At 46.8% G+C, this 17036-nt stretch overlaps 1 protein-coding gene across 1 annotated transcript in view; it reads left to right on the top strand.

The window, feature by feature from the left end:
• Positions 1–17036, top strand: part of LOC137433141 (neuron navigator 2-like) — a 121508-nt gene that overhangs the window by 48110 nt on the left and 56362 nt on the right. The window contains exon 10 of the mRNA XM_078783968.1: positions 16454–16506. Coding sequence (XP_078640094.1) covers positions 16454–16506 — 53 coding nt within the window. The remainder of the gene's footprint in view (positions 1–16453; positions 16507–17036) is intronic.

Genomic DNA, 17036 nt, shown 5'->3' with positions numbered 1-17036 from the left:
GGGGTGTACTTACTCTTTCACGTGACTATATATATATATTGTTGCGGAACCCAACGTCGGCCTCGGTTCCCCTTAGAGGGGGGATTAGTCCCCTCTCCTATAACTGACCGACGTGGTCCCTGACACTGCCCAGCTACCCCCGGAAAGGTAGGTGGCACAGCCCCGCTCGTACCGCGGACAGATGTTAATTGCCGAGCGGTTTTAGCAACCGCGGCACGAACTATTACCGAGGACTAAACCCGATCCTGGAACGTTGGCCAAATCGTGCCACAGGTTTTCAATGGGGAAAAGACAAAGACGACGGATTGTGAAGAAGAGGAAGACAGAAGTAGGAAATACGAATATAATTTATTACTTCTATTATGTACAATCAAAAGTAACCAAGGAGAAGGAAGGATATGAAAATAAAGACAGAAAGAGGGACAGACCAGAAGGACACAGTGAAACTCTAGCTTAACTAAACAGGCTTAACTTATACCCCATGGTCAAGACAAAGACAGACAAAGACAGACAACGAGCACACATACACGGGGAATGATGGCAGGAATGGCAGGAGGTGGATGACTGGAGGGAGAGGAAGGCACGGAGCTGGCTGGAGCTTGATCCCGCACGGGATGTCGGGCTGGACCTCGACGGCCACCGATGCCACCGATCCTGGTTCCCGCGGGGTAACGGGTCGAAGCTGCCTGGTGGAGCCAACGCTGTTTTGGTGGAGTCAAAGCTGCTGGCGTGATGGGTTCTCTCTCTCTTGAACTCCTTTCAACTCCTTGAACTCTCAACTCTTTGAACTCTCTTGAACTCCAACTCTCTTGAACTCCCTCCCGTTTCTCTGACGCAACTCTCTTGAACTCCCTCCCGTTTCTCTGACGCAACTCTCTTGAACTCCCTCCCGTTTCTCTGACGCAACTCTCTTAAAGGCTTCCGCGCGCGTTTATATATCGCCTCCGGCGATCAAGCCGCCGGCCGCTAGGGCACGCCCATCAGTGAGCTCGCCTCGGCCCTGATTGGTCGCGAGGGCTCACCGACCCCGCCCTTAGAGGAGGCGTTGGCAAGGCCACGCCTTGTTCCCGGCACTGGGCCGACTCCTCCCACCTTCTGCTCCGAGATGACCTCGTGGCTAATGGAGTCTTGCAGCGAAAACACCACAACCCACAGCAGCAGCAGAATGCAGCAAACCGCCCACTGCAGTTTGCAATTGACGAAAGGGGGGATGTGCAGGGAATCTACCTTATTCCACTTTGGTGCAATGCAGTTTTAATTAATGGACAACACAGCCTTAACCTAATACACATAATAAGGAGATAACTACTGAACAAGGAAATCTATGATTGGCTACGTGATTGCATATGGAATAACTATGGGCACGACCTTTGACCTTTATACACTGAATGGAGGAAGGAGGGTGATATTTTACAACACAAAAAAACACAATTCTCAAATCCATAACACTGCACCCTCCTCCTCTTAGGCACGTCCCGGGCCTATTACTTTTACCTTTAGTGTGGCACGTAGGTGTAGTTCCCTCTACGTTTAACCTGACCCTGAGTGTGACAGTTTTAAAACACAATTAAATATGCCCCGCTGCTCCATTGCACCCTGCCTAACAGACTCACGCCCACAGCTAACCGAATTGCGGAATTGTCTTCAAACTACAACCTGAACGATGGGGGAGCATTATTTACAGTTAACCTACTTGTATTTACAAAATTAACCCAGGACCTGTGATTGTTCTTTTTGTGGGGGGAGACAGCCTGTGCTGCATCGACGCACCAGAAAGCACCAAAAACCCACCAAAACACCATAAAGCACCAATCGGTGCATAGTCACCACAGTTCATAATAAACAGTAACCAAACCCCTGTTGGTGTCTTGCTCTTCGGCTCCCTCTGCTGGCCATTGTTACTCTTCCAGTTGTTGTCTTTCTTCATGTTCTTCTTGCTGGTGGCCTATTTGGACAAAATAAAACAAGCACAGAACGTGTCCATTGTTTTTATTTATGGCCCACAGGGCCGACTATGTGTGGTTCACCTGTGTGGCATAGGTGCCCTGTGGCCAAGGTCCGCCAGCAAGATCTCGGGCCATCATGGCCGGTTCCAGCAGAGGGGCCATGCCCCAACCCATGGGGTCCATCAGTGGTGCTCAGCCACAGACATGTGGTCCATAAGGTGGTGCATCGATGCAGACAGCTGGTTGTGGGAGTTTCGGGCGCCAAATGGCGGACTCCCGCACGCTCCCCTCGGCGCCCAGTGGCGCACAGTCCTCGGGTGGGAGACAAGGGTGGGGGGGGGGGGGGGGAAGAAGAAGACAGGTGAGCGAGGGGTAAGGTCACAAGGGTACACATCAACAAGGCAATGCAAGACGTGGTGCGTACGGAGAGCGAAGTGAGAAAGCTCGTCCCTACCGTATGTCACCCCCCCCCCCCCCCCCCTGTTACCTACTCTACCCTTGCCCTTACCCCATATGTACAAAAATCTACACATTTACAAATTCGTCACTACTGTCACGTCTTCCCCATATTTCCCCTATACCAAATTCGTCCCCACAATCCCTCTAACCAAAATTTGCCATCACCAACTCATCATCAATCCTCATAAGGAGGGAGAGATGGAACACAAGCACAATGTCACACCCACGTCATGATGCATGTCACAATCCAAACATTTGCACAAAAAAAACCCATAACAACCATGGCATGGTGTGGAGTAGCGTCACCTCAGGTGAGTGGATGCAGATGGTGCGAGGAGATTCTTTATCCTAACTATCCTCTAAATGACTTTAACACACTTTACACTACCCGGGGTCTTTCCCTGCCAATCCATTGGCCATCTTACTCTTTGTGGTTTTAAGAATCAAATTCCCATTGACCAAACTGTGGTGCTTCATCAATTTGGGGTCTCACTCCCCTGATTCAACTCCCTGTGCCCTTGCACAATTTCAGGACTGGGTCGTGTGGCTCTCCCAGCAGGCATACCCACCTGCACACCTCCACCACTGTAGTTGCCTCCGAGCTTACCTGCTCCTCACCCTAACCTATCTAACTGGGGAAGGCGCTCTCCCCACTCGGTGCCCTCTCTGGCACTGGGCTACCCGGGTCTGTGCTCCGGATCCTCGGGCCCTATCCACAACTCTAACGGCTCCCAGAGCCCACCTGCGGCCTCACCTGGCCGACATCCTAACAGTGGCGGAGTGCTCAACCAACTACACACACTAACAGGCTACACGCCCAGCCATTTCCACAACACTAATGCCACCATCCAACCACCATTCTTCCACACGCACCACAGATGCCAATATCCAACCACAATTTACCGACACCCTCTACCTAATGCTTAAACTACCCTCCCCGGGTATTCATGATGGGGTCCATCCTCTCCATACACACCTTCGCACCATCCACTCCACTCTACAGTTTCCACCATACTCACTCCATACCATCCATTCCATACTCCATATATTCCATACTCCATTCTCCATTCACCTGTAGTTGCACACCTGTGCAATCTCACCTGGTGCCACCTGCACCCTCCTTCCTCCCAGGACCATTTGGTCAACACAACACACATCACCATCACTCACTCATACACTGCTCCACACACCTGTTCAGTTGCACACCTGTGCAATCACAATTGTTCCTCACTCACTGCTCCATACACTTCCATGCTCAATACACTTTCGATCCTCAAACACACGGCATCATCTGATCTACCTGGTTTCCCTCTAAAACTCGCGCTTCCTCGTCGCCCCTAACATTATTTCGCTCCCTCGTCATTATCATCCAACTACCCTCTCTATGTCCCCGACTACCTGTCCAAAGTTGCTACCTAACCTTACCGTTACCTATGGTCATCTTCTCTAGATCCCTACCACTTTATCCTAACCCTCCCGGGCTAGTTTTCACTGCCAAACCCCATAGCTATTGCTCCTTTGCCCCCGCTGTGAGGGATGGCAGAGTTGCCATCCCACCACATCGGGCATCTCCCACTATAAATTTGGCTCATCCAATTGCAATCAATCAAAAATTTCCAATCACAAATTCCCTATCCCTACCAACATGTCCATTAACTTGAGCCTCGGTGCGTCTTTACATCCTCAAAGCCCGGCTTCGTAAAGCCGAGCAATGAATTCGGGTGGTTTGGTCGCCTGCAGTTGGATCCGTCTGGCATTCACGATTCTGGGGAGGAGGCAGGCTCGGGCCGAGGTTCCACGCATCATCGCGGCTCGGAACCTTGCGGTCTCCGGCCCGACGACCGAGGCTCGCCCGGTCGGAACCCCGTCCCCGCCAGGGGGCGAAAGTCCGACCCGGCTCCCCTCCCCCGGAATCGTGCCGATCGCTGCTCTGACGCGGCTCCGACCGTTCAGTGCGGGACCCGGTCCGATTCGTGCGCGACGCTCCGAAGCGGGGCGACGCAGCATCGATCCGCGCGAAGCTTCGCATCCAACAAAGCACGATCTGCGCGAAGCTTCGCATCCAACAAAGCGCGCCGCGCACCGAGCACCCGCGTCGGCTATCCGTCACCCTAAACGCTACCCCGTTCAACGTCGATGCTTCACTCGCATACGCGACCCGTTTCACACTCACAAAACCTGGCGTCTCGGCGCCTCCAGTGCATCCCACACACTCCCTCCATTCCACCACCGCACTCCCTGTTACACACCACACCTCTCGCGCACACTCTTGTGCACACTCGCCGTTCGCACACTTCGTTCCACACCTCTCCTCCGTTACGTCCTCCGTAACACTCACCATGGGCGTGCACTCTTGCATCCACCCACTAACATGCTCCGATGTGCCCTGCCGCACACGCGCCACAACCAACCCAGGTGTGCTCCCTCGCACACTCTCACCGTCCATTCCAAACATGCATCCTCGCACCCGCTGCTCCACCAACTCACTCTCCGGGTCACTCTCACCCTCGCACGTACACTCCGTATCGCTCTCACTCCCTGTGTCACACCCCGTACACCCCGACGTGCATTCCCGCTCGCACTCTGTATCACTCCCATACTTTATAACACGCTCACTCTTTGACGCACACTTTTTCACCACAAGCGCGCCATTTTTACTCACACGGGACCCTTCACCAACGCCCGGGTGCCATATTGACCCCAATCGCGCGACAATTCTCTTCGCGCCAAACCCCCTCTTACAAAATCTCCCAGCACAACATACAGCCCATCTCACCTTCGGGGTTCTTCTTCCTCCCTGCACCAACACCTGCAAATCTTTATAAGGATTAGCAAGTACGGCATCAGGATGTGAACTTAGACTTTGTGCACAATCCATTTCTCCCTCCAACTGGTGCTTTTTTAATTCTGCCGTCTCTACAAGCCCGATTTTAACGATTTCTTTTTCTTTAACGACCGCTGGCTTTAATAAAATTCCCTCTACCTCAGCGGTCGCCGGCTGCCCCATACCCCGGGTCGCGATCTCTATACCCGTCATTTTACCCGCGCTTTTCTCCACTTCGCTCAACCAGTGCTCCTCGACCCGCTTTACCTCGTCGTGCACCCTCGGGACCCTCTCGCTCAACATGCGATCCATGGTCTCCCCACATTTTTGTGCGCTCTCCCCACATTTTTGTATGCGGTCACCGATTCTATCCCCAACTTTACCGATTCGCTCCAACTTGCTTCCTAGCCTCCCGATTTGATTGCCCAACCGTTCACTGGTACCCCTCGCTACGTCCCTCATTGCCCCCATCTTTGCATCCATTTGGGTCAAGAATAATCTGAGGTCAAACCCGGTTTGCCCAGCATCCCCAGCCACCACCGCGGGCTCGCCCCCCGCGGCGCCGCCATTTTGTGACCCTCCAACCACGTGCGCGAGGGTGCCATTTTGTGCGCCTGATACCTCCTCAACCACCTCCTCATTGTTCTCCTTCTCCATTTCTCCCACATACATTTCCCCGAGGTCCTGGGTCGACTCTACACCCTCTAATTCCCCCACCGGCATCCCGTCGCCTTGACCATCCATGGCACGATTTCCAAATTTAAGATTTTATAAAACAAAATTTTGGGCCACTCGTAATTTGAGCGCGCTAAGCGCTTCAGGTCCGAATCTCGCTCCCGACACCAAATGTTGCGGAACCCAATGTCGGCCTCGGTTCCCCTTAGAGGGGGGATTTGTCCCCTCTCCTATAACTGACCGACGTGGTCCCTGACACTGCCCAGCTACCCCCGGAAAGGTAGGTGGCACAGCCCCGCTCGTACCGCGGACAGATGTTAATTGCCGAGCAGTTTTAGCAACCGCGGCACGAACTATTACCAAGGACTAAACCCGATCCTGGAACGTTGGCCAAATCGTGCCACAGGTTTTCAATGGGGAAAAGACAAAGACGACGGATTGTGAAGAAGAGGAAGACAGAAGTAGGAAATACGAATATAATTTATTACTACTATTATGTACAATCAAAAGTAACCAAGGAGAAGGAAGGATACGAAAATAAAGACAGAAAGAGGGACGGACCAGGAGGACACAGTGAAACTCTAGCTTAACTAAACAGGCTTAACTTATACCCCATGGTCAAGACAAAGACAGACAACGAGCACACTTACACGGGGAATGATGGCAGGAATGGCAGGAGGTGGATGACTGGAGGGAGAGGAAGGCACGGAGCTGGCTGGAGCTTGATCCCGCACGGGACGTCGGGCTGGACCTCGACGGCCACCGATGCCACCGATCCTGGTTCCCGCGGGGTAACGGGTCGAAGCTGCCTGGTGGAGCCAACGCTGCTTGGTGGAGTCAAAGCTGCTGGTGGGGGTGGGGGGTCTGGCGTGACGGGTTCTCTCTCTCTTGAACTCCTTTCAACTCCTTGAACTCTCAACTCTTTGAACTCTCTTGAACTCCAACTCTCTTGAACTCCCTCCCATTTCTCTGATGCAACTCTCTTGAACTCCCTCCCATTTCTCTGACGCAACTCTCTTGAACTCCCTCCCGTTTCTCTGACGCAACTCTCTTAAAGGCTTCCGCGCGCGTTTATATATCGCCTCCGGCGATCAAGCCACCGGCCGCTAGGACACGCCCATCAGTGAGCTCGCCTCGGCCCTGATTAGTCGCGAGGGCTCACCGACCCCACCCTTAGAGGAGGCGTTGGCAAGGCCACGCCTTGTTCCCGGCGCTGGGCCGACTCCTCCCACCTTCTGCTCCGAGATGACCTCGTGGCTAATGGAGTCTTGCAGCGAAAACACCACAACCCACAGCAGCAGCAGAATGCAGCAAACCGCCCACTGCAGTTTGCAATTGACGAAAGGGGGGATGTGCAGGGAATCTACCTTATTCCACTTCGCTGCAATGCAGTATTAATTAATGGACGACACAGCCTTAACCTAATACACATAATAAGGAGATAACTATTGAACAAGGAAATCTATGATTGGCTACGTGATTGCATATGGAATAACTACGGGCACGACCTTTGACCTTTATACACTGAATGGAGGAAGGAGGGTGATATTTTACAACACACAAAAAAACACAATTCTCAAATCCATAACAATATATATATTTATTTATATATATATATATATATATATATATATATATATATATGTATATATATATATATATGTATATATATATATATACATATATACATATATATATATATATATATATATATATATATATATATATATATATATATATATATATATACAGTGGTACCTCGGCTTACGAGTTTAATCCGTTCCGTGACGGAGCTCGTAAGCCAAATCGCTCGTAAGTCAAAGCAAATTTTCCCATTCAAATGCATTGAAATGCTATTAATCCGTTCCAGCCTCAAAAAAAAAACACCAATTTTTTTTGTTAGGTGCTTTTAAATAACAAAAATGTACTTTATAAATAACAAATAATGTATAAACAAGCACGACCTCGTATATACTGTACATAATACAAGAGAATGTAAAGAAATAAACTGGTTTTATTAAGCAGAGGAGAAGAGCATGCCAGGTGAGGTGTGCGTGTTGTCGACTTGGCGAGGCAGTACGATCGTACTCCTTCTACGATATGTACGATTTTGAAGCAGAAGGAGTCCATAAAGGCTATAACGCCAGCCAAGGGCGTTACGATTATTTCAAAGCTCCGGACCTCTATCCATGAAGATATGGAGAAGTTGTTGTTTGTGTGGTTGAAGGAGAAGCAGCTCGCAGGAGATACCGTGACCGAGAGCATCATGTGTTTGAAAAGATTGAAACTCGGATATCGAGCACGGACCACGAGGTGTTTTTTCTTTTTTTTTAATCTCGGTTTCAGTGAACTTTTGCTCTGTGCTCACGTGTACTGTACCTGTACCTGTAATGGTACGTCAGAGGATGGCACCTGTTGTCATCATATTAAGTGCAAGATGTTCTGCATCGTAAGTTGGTACACCGTGGTCTTTCGGCGGTGTTTAAGCCGGCCGTCTTGGCTTCTGTCACCATTGGCATTGAGTCTTTCGATGTAGGTAGGTCGTTGTGTGCCGGTGCCTTGGCCGAATTCCTTCATTGCTGCATTGTTAGCTCACCTGGTTTTTTATACCACATCTTTGGTTATCGGACCAGCGAATGACGTCATCTCCTCCAAAGTATGGCTTATTCTCACTTGTCTTGGACGATCTTCTACTTCTAGCCTTCCACCGTGCATTTGGTGTCCACTGTACTTACTGTACAGTGCCTGGTAAAATTGATGTAATGGGTTTTTGACCGTCAACGCCATGAACCGTCATGAACCGTCATGAACCGTCAACCGCCATGAACCGCCATGAACCGTCAACGCCATGAACCGCTAACACTCAAAAGCCCATTTATCGCGCCTTATAAAGCAAAACGCAAACCGAAAGCCATGCCTCTCAAGCGAGGCGTGCTTCCGTGGTCACGTGATCCACAGGTGTAGCTCATTATACCCGCACGCGCGACACGCTTTGGCGGTCACGTGACCAGCCACTCTGGAGGCGGGGATCCCCGCCGATGACGTCACCGGCTGGAGCAAGGAGATTCCTCGCTCATGTATTTCGACGATTGCGTGTTTTATATCCAAGCAGAGATGCTTTCACGGCAAGATAACCGCGTGACCGGAACCGGAAGCCACAACCGGAAAATTCAAAAAAATAAATTTTTTGAGCTCGTACATCGGATCTCGGCTCGTATCCCAAAGCAACAAACCGCCCGAGCGACGGCTCGTATCCCGAAAAACTCGTACGTTGGGGCACTCGTAAGCCGAGGTACCACTGTATATATATATATATATATATATATATATATATATATATATATATATATATATATATATATATATATATATATATATATATATATACACACTCCAATGCACATACCAAGGCTCCAAAACCCTGTCTTCTAACTCTATCTGCTTTTTTTTTTCATTCAAAAGGCAAAGCCCATAAAATCACAATTCCTTCTATAATGACATCTCCTGAGCTATTTTGCTGGTGATTTCTTGTCTGTCCTAATTCCATCTTGTTTATGGTGCAATATTATTGTTACGTTTGTGGGGGTAAACAACTAAATACCTTCGGAAAGTCAGGAATGTGTAGGTTTTAGTTTTTGACCGTGTGACTCGAAGGAGGAGAAGCCCATCTCGATGTACATAAGCAGGGTAAGTGTTCAGGTTAAGAGTGTTTGCATGTCACCATAAGGAGGGTGGTTTTGTGCTAATTAATTATAGGGCTTATGGTTAATCCCCAGTATGTATTACCTCATTGTGATTTTTCCCTAAAGTAAAACTCAGCCGGCTAGGCGATGGGCTCCATTAGCCAACCACGCTGCCAGGTCCGACAAACAGCATTTGCCAATCGGCAAGTAAACCCCAACGTCATCCGAACATTCCCGAACAGAGATTAGACTCCGCCCCCCCCCCTCCTACTACTCATATCGAGGAGACCACTCCCCGACCTTCGTGATAGGTGGAGGCCCGTTGGGATGATTGAGTAGCGCTCGGTGATTGGATTGGGCAGAGTGTGACGTCAGCGATCGAACATTCAAGAGCTCGGAGAGCAAAAAGAAGCCGCCTTGCCATCTTTGTCTCTCGTTCATCTGGTTCTGGCGTTCGTTGGAGGTGGTATCATTCGTGCTCTTTGTGCTGGCATTTGTTGGAGGCAGTCGAATTATTTTCTTCTGGTGCTGGCATTCTTTGGAGGCGGTTGCGTTCTCTCTTGTGTGCTGGGTTTCAAGAGAACAGCTGCGGTTGCCTTTTGCTCTTGTCCTTGTCTTGGTCGCTTGGTTGTTTTGCGTGGGAGGACGATGGGTGCTCATCTGTGTGTGCCGGAGAGATCATCGGAGCCGTGTTAGCGAAGAAAGTCTGCCTGCAAGGATTACCTCACGGTTGGGGTGCGACGAAAAAGTGACTACGCGCCTTTAGTGTGTTTCCCGTGTGATGGTTCGAGGCGACGACCACCAGGCCCTGCGTTGCAACCAGAGCTAAGTTGCTGCACGACCAACATTCTTTTATTTTATTTTATCATTCCCTTGTCTGTATATGAGTCAGATGGAGGATCCTCGACCTAGGAATTTTAGTTTACCTCAACTTTCGTTGTCTTTTACATTACTGTAAATAAATTCATTGTTTGTTGAATTTTACTTTTCTTGTATTGTGGATTTTGCTCGTCTCGTGTTTGTGTTTGTGGGTTTGGATTAACCCAGTGTCGGCCGTCCGATCAGATAAGGCTTCGGGCCTTTCCTGCGCGTGCCAAAGACAATCCCGCCAAGGTTTGAAGTGCGCCTTGGAGTTGAAGCTCATTTCGGTCATCCGTCACCCAGGGGTCTTAACCCCGGGGACGCGACATTATACACACTGGGCTGGAAGGATATCCCAGATATATGTACACTCACCTATTTGCTGTTTTCCCTGTGCTTGAATCTCGACCCAGCTATAAACCGTTATCGTGGTGTTTCACTGGCAGGGTGAGACATCAATGTGTGCACTGTCCCTAGATGTTAAACTAGACGTTGCGCCTGTCGGAGTTGGTTGGTGGACTCTAAAGATCCCGATGGTGTCCTTTGCGAAGAGTTGATCTTTCACCTGCACCCTGACCAAAATCCCAATTCCTTCCTTAACTACTACCTGGAATGCAATGGCAAACTACCCAATATAACTCTTAACAATAAATTGCTTTGGCAGCACCAATGCTCTGTAACAGAGCATGGCACATCACAATCGGAATCATAATGTTGGAGAACACATATGTCTTACCTCGTTTCTCTTCTCATGGGATGCATTTCTGTGGATAAAATTCTGATAATATACACAAAGAATTAAGTTAAGCACCCCCCCCGTTTTTTTACAACCTCGCACATTACAAGTTTGTTGTCGTCAAAACAGTGTAATATACCCATGATATTGCTATATTTTCTGGAGAAGTGATATTATGGTCACATAAAAACATAACAATCATGCCGTTTTCAATATTTTATTCTGAATAATTTAAGGTGAAATTTTTTGGGAATTTTAGGCATATTTTCACCTCAATTTAAGTATGGAGCTATAGGTCCATCACGGACAGTGTGGATGACGTTTATGTTTTCTAACGTACAGTCATTGTTCTGAGAAGACCTCTAGCGATCTTTGCGGCAATAACGTGTGTAGGACCCACGTGATCGGATCACTGACTCAACCCTACGTCTCATAGACCCTGTAAGCCGTCGTATGCGTTGCTGTGGCAGGTTGTTCCATTCCCGATGTAATGCACGTTCCAATTCATCCAGATTGGCTATTGGAGGGACCATCTTCTCAATTTGTCGTCCCAACATGTCCCAAACGTGCTCGAGGGGGTTCAGGTCAGGACTGTACGCAGGCCAGGGGATGGTTGTCACAGCACCTTGCTCCAGCAAGGCTCGGACGCGTCTCGCACGGTGAGGCCTGGCGTTGTCCGGAAATCCTGAATACCACCGTAATCCCGCACTTCGATGACCACACCCTCGCCAGCAGACCCATCTTCATGGATGACAACGCCAGGCCTCACCGTGCGAGACGCGTCCGAGCCTTGCTGGAGCAAGGTGCTGTGACAACCATCCCCTGGCCTGCGTACAGTCCTGACCTGAACCCCCTCGAGCACGTTTGGGACATGTTGGGACGACAAATTGAGAAGATGGTCCCTCCAATAGCCAATCTGGATGAATTGGAACGTGCATTACATCGGGAATGGAACAACCTGCCACAGCAACGCATACGACGGCTTACAGGGTCTATGAGACGTAGGGTTGAGTCAGTGATCCGATCACGTGGGTCCTACACACGTTATTGACGCAAAGATCGCTAGAGGTCTTCTCAGAACAATGACTGTACGTTAGAAAACATAAACGTCATCCACACTGTCCGTGATGGACCTATAGCTCCATACTTAAATTGAGGTGAAAATATGCCTAAAATTCCCAAAAATTTTCACCTTAAATTATTCAGAATAAAATATTGAAAACGGCATGATTGTTATGTTTTTATGTGACCATAATATCACTTCTCCAGAAAATATAGCAATATCATGGGTATATTACACTGTTTTGACGACAACAAACTTGTAATGTGCGAGGTTGTAAAAAAACGGGGGGGGTGCTTAACTTAATTCTTTGTGTATAGTAATGTAGTATAACAGTTGTTTGTATGTAGTGTAAAAGTGGTGATTTCACATATTGTGTGTTGCTTCTCACCACACTATAGGGACCCCAGATACAGCCAGCCCCATCCCCACCAGTCCTACTTTGCTGACTGGACCACCCTCATCAGACATCGGGAGGGATGATCGACTGAGCATGACCTCTCTGGAGAGCAGGCTGAAAGCACTCAGCCATTCTACGTCTTTCAGGGAATCGTCTGATCATTGTAAGATTGTTCTCGGTGTTGCTAAAACTAATTTTCTTCTTTTAACACCCTTAGTTTTTCATTTATTTATGAAATAAAAAAGGATGTGAAGTTTAATAAGGTGAGATTTTTACATCATAGAAACACCCGCTCCCATACGAAAGTGGTCAGGGGGTGGGGCAGATGTGGGAGTGAGGGGGGTTTGGGGGATAGGGTTGAGTGGTGCATAAGGAAAGGTGGGGATGGGTGAGGGGAGCAAGGGGGTGGGGAGGATGTGTATGTTAATGTACGTAAGTTGAGTACCATTTGTATTCAAAGTCCTTTTCGCCTAAATCATAAATTTTCATACTCGTTTAGCCTATGATACTTTTCACTCGGCTGTTATTATCTTTATTATTGTTAATATTATTGTCAATACCGTTATTATTAATATTAGTATTTTATTATAACATTAGTACTATTATGCCATTATTATTATCATTATGCCATCGTCATCGCATGGAACTGACTAATTAATGTGTGGTTATAATAATTTTTACTTCCTGTAGATGTGTGGACCAGTGACTCTTAGCCTATACACCACCTGTGTGTAGTTACACATGCATACTGAAAATTTTCTCCAAATTTTCCTCAGGCAAGTATTAAATAATGCTAGTAACCGTTAGGAATGTGGTTTTGCATCAAATATTGGTCACAATTGGCCCATAATGGTGTCGGGGACAATATCGCATGTCACACCTGAAGCCAGGCCTTTAATGAGGCCCCATTATACAAGTTATAAACAATTCATATGCAATCTACAAATAATCTGATGGCTAGAACTATCAGACAGGCAATGGGATACATCATTAATACATAAAGACTTTTTTTGTGTACATAGTCAAGACTTGTGGAAGAGATAGTACACTGAATGGATCAGGATGTAACAGACAGACAGGATGCAAAACATGCATGTATGGGGTGGACAACGCGGATACAGAGAACGCATTGGGTGGACAAGATGATAAGCAGCTTTGTCAGCTAAAGCTCATTGCCACATAGCTAACCGCCTACCTAAAGGCCAGCTAGTTAATGCAACTTCGGTCCATTAGTCTGTGGGGGATGCGATTAGCTTTGAATGCCTGAAGAACATTGGGTTTCCTTCACATTTGTTTCAGTCTAGTGTTAAAGCACAGTAGTGATGGTATTTTAAAAGAACATTTGACAGAATTGACTGAATACAGTCACGTGAAAAAGTAAGTACACCCCATGTAAAGTTTTGACTTTTTCAACATATTTCAACATACAGCTATTTGATCTTCATTTCAACAATATTGATAGATAAAGGTGATATAATATAACAAATATCATGAAACATTTACATTTTGTAGTCCATTGTATAATTTAAATAAACATAAATGCAAATTTCGCATGTGGAAAAAGTAAGTACACCCTTGGCTCTAATAGGTGGTATTGCCCCCTTTGGCAGAAACAACCTCAAGTAGGCGTTTCTTATAACTGTCTACCAGTCTCTGACATCGACTGGGAGAAATTTTTGCCCAATCCTCCATGCAGAATTATTTCAGCTGTGCGATGTTTGAGGGCTTTCTTGCATGCACAGCTCGTTTCAAATCCCCCCACAACATCTCGATGCGATTTAGATCCGGGCTTTGACTTGGCCATTCCAGAACCCTCCATTTCTTTCTTTTCAGCCATTCCTTGGTGGATTTACTGGTATGTTTAGGGTCATTGTCATGTTGCAAGGTCTGCCTTCGGTTGAGATTCAACTTTCCGACAGATTGCCTCACATTATCCTCAAGCACCCTCTGGTACAATGAAGAATTCATAGTGGATTCTATGATGGTGAGCTGCCCAGGCCGTGATGCAGCAAAGCTGCCGCAAACCATAATATTTCCACCACCATGCTTTACAGTTGGTATCAGGTTCTTATGGTCAAATGCTGTCTTCGGTTTTCGCCAAACATGTCTTCTGGTACTGTGGCCAAATAGCTCTACCTTTGACTCATCTGTCCAGAGCACATTGTTCCAGAAGTGCTGGTCTTTGCCTCGGTGTTCATTGGCAAACTTTAGTCTTGCCCTGATGTTCTTTCTGGACAGCAAAGGTTTCCTCCTGGCACACCTCCCATGTAGATCAAATTTGTGCAGCCTCTTTCTAATGGTAGACTCGTGCACTTTGACATCAACAGTGGCAAGAGCTACCTGTAGGTCCCGTGATGACATTCTGGGGTTCTTAGAGACTTCTTTCAGCATCTTGCGGTCTGCTCTCTGGCTGAACTTGCTGGGGCGGCCTGGCCTGAACAAGTTGGCAGTTGTTTGGAATCTTCTCCACTTGTAGATGATCTTCCGGACAGTCGAATGATTGATTTCAAATTGTTTGGAGATCTTTTTAAATCCCTTCCCAGACTCGTAGGCATCTATAACCTTCTTTCTGAATGCCTCAGAGAGCTCTTTTGATCTAGGCATAGTGACGCTGCACACTTCAACAACAAAGAGCAAACCAAACTAAATGTCTATGGTTTAAATAAGACAGGTTCCTCGAAGATCCTCTCTAACGATGTTCTAATCATTTGCACCTGAGCTGGTTCACCTTATTCTAATTTTAGGTATTTGAAGTAGTGATAAATGTAGGGGTGTACTTACTTTTTCCACATGCAAAATTTGCATTTATGTTTATTTAAATTATACAATGGACTACAAAATGTAAATGTTTCATGATATTTGTTATATTATATCACCTTTATCCATCAATATTGTTGAAATGAAGATCAAATAGCTGTATGTTGAAATATGTTGAAAAAGTCAAAACTTTACATGGGGTGTAATTACTTTTTCACTTGACTGTAGTTTGTGATTGTTATATATTTTAATTTGGTACATGTGCCCCACGAAATGCCATGATAAGCTCTTTATACATCTTCACATGGAATTTGTCCAAGGTGGAAAACACCCTTGGCAAGGGGGGGAGGGGAGTGGGGAAGGGGGAGAAGAAGTTGCAACAACCTCCGTTGTATGATCCTTATTCCCCAGAGGCAAGTTTGGTTAAGATTGGACAAGTACATAATGACTGAATGAATTGTGGTCAGACAGACAACAGACAGACATTAAATTCCATATTTTAGTATGATCCTAAAGACTACAAAAAACTGGTTTTAGTTGGGCTGAGCCATGTTCAAGACTGAAGGTACCACCAACTAACTAGTTTAGCTGCTGAGCAGGCAATGCTGAGGTCTGACATTTCGACCACTGATTGGTCTTCAGGCAGCATTGCACAGGCATCGTGTGACAGATGCTAACTATTTTCAGAAAGGTAGGAATCGGGGGAATCATCTTGTGACTGCAGTATACAGATGGTGCAACTAAATTTTGCAGACCATGAAACAAAGGTTACATTTCTGGGAGCCATTTTTTATGTTGCATACACAATGGGATAGAGTGGCGTATTGGGAAGAAGATTGGGAAGAGGTGCCAAAGGCAGAGAAATTTACACCATTTTACTGATATAACATATAAATTGCCCTTTAGCATCGAATTTCAAAAATCTGAGAATTTCTCAAATGCCTATGATCAGAAGGTTGATAACCTATGTGGATACTTATGTACGACACTAAATGTAAAAAGTGTTTCATTGAAATGTAGTCTTTCTCACTCCACGTTTTCCTCCTTATCAGTGCATGGATCTGTACTTTCCTTGGCCTCCTGCTCCTCCTCGGCCTACTCCACGGTGAGTTGTGCCTACTATAAGCACCTTATCAGCCGGGCATTTAAACCAGCAATACCATTTCACAGTTGAGTTTCCGCTTTTCATTGTACAAGTGTGGTTTTAAATTTGACATGGATTTCTGTTTATAAAAGGTTTGATAAATTAAAGTCCAATGGTTATGCAAAATGTTGTCACTCCACTTACAGAATAGGAACGTACAGGAGCCTCCCTACTCAGGTGTCTTTTATGCAGTGAACATGGCTCTGTTAACCTCTTCAGCAAATGGCAAATGTCTTCCCTCGAGCTTGTTTTTAAGTTTGGTTTGATGTTAGGATGATTTGCTAAAATATATTGGTGGATGATTATTTTTGAGTTTGTTTTTTTTCAAAAGTTAGTTTTTGTGTTCATGGTCTATGAGTCTGTGTGTCTGTGTAAATGTGTTCATGATTTACAGTTCCCTCCATAAGTATTGGAACAGTGAAGTCAAATTTGTTATTATTGCTATGTACTCAAGAAATTTGGATTTGTAAATATAGAGATTGATAAAGATG

Source organism: Myxine glutinosa, chromosome 8, assembly GCF_964187855.1.
Source record: "Myxine glutinosa chromosome 8, kmMyxGlut1.1, whole genome shotgun sequence".
NCBI classification, from domain to species: domain Eukaryota; kingdom Metazoa; phylum Chordata; class Myxini; order Myxiniformes; family Myxinidae; genus Myxine; species Myxine glutinosa.
The sequence above is the reverse complement of the archived record's forward strand: the minus strand, read 5'-3'. Positions and strand labels throughout refer to the sequence as shown.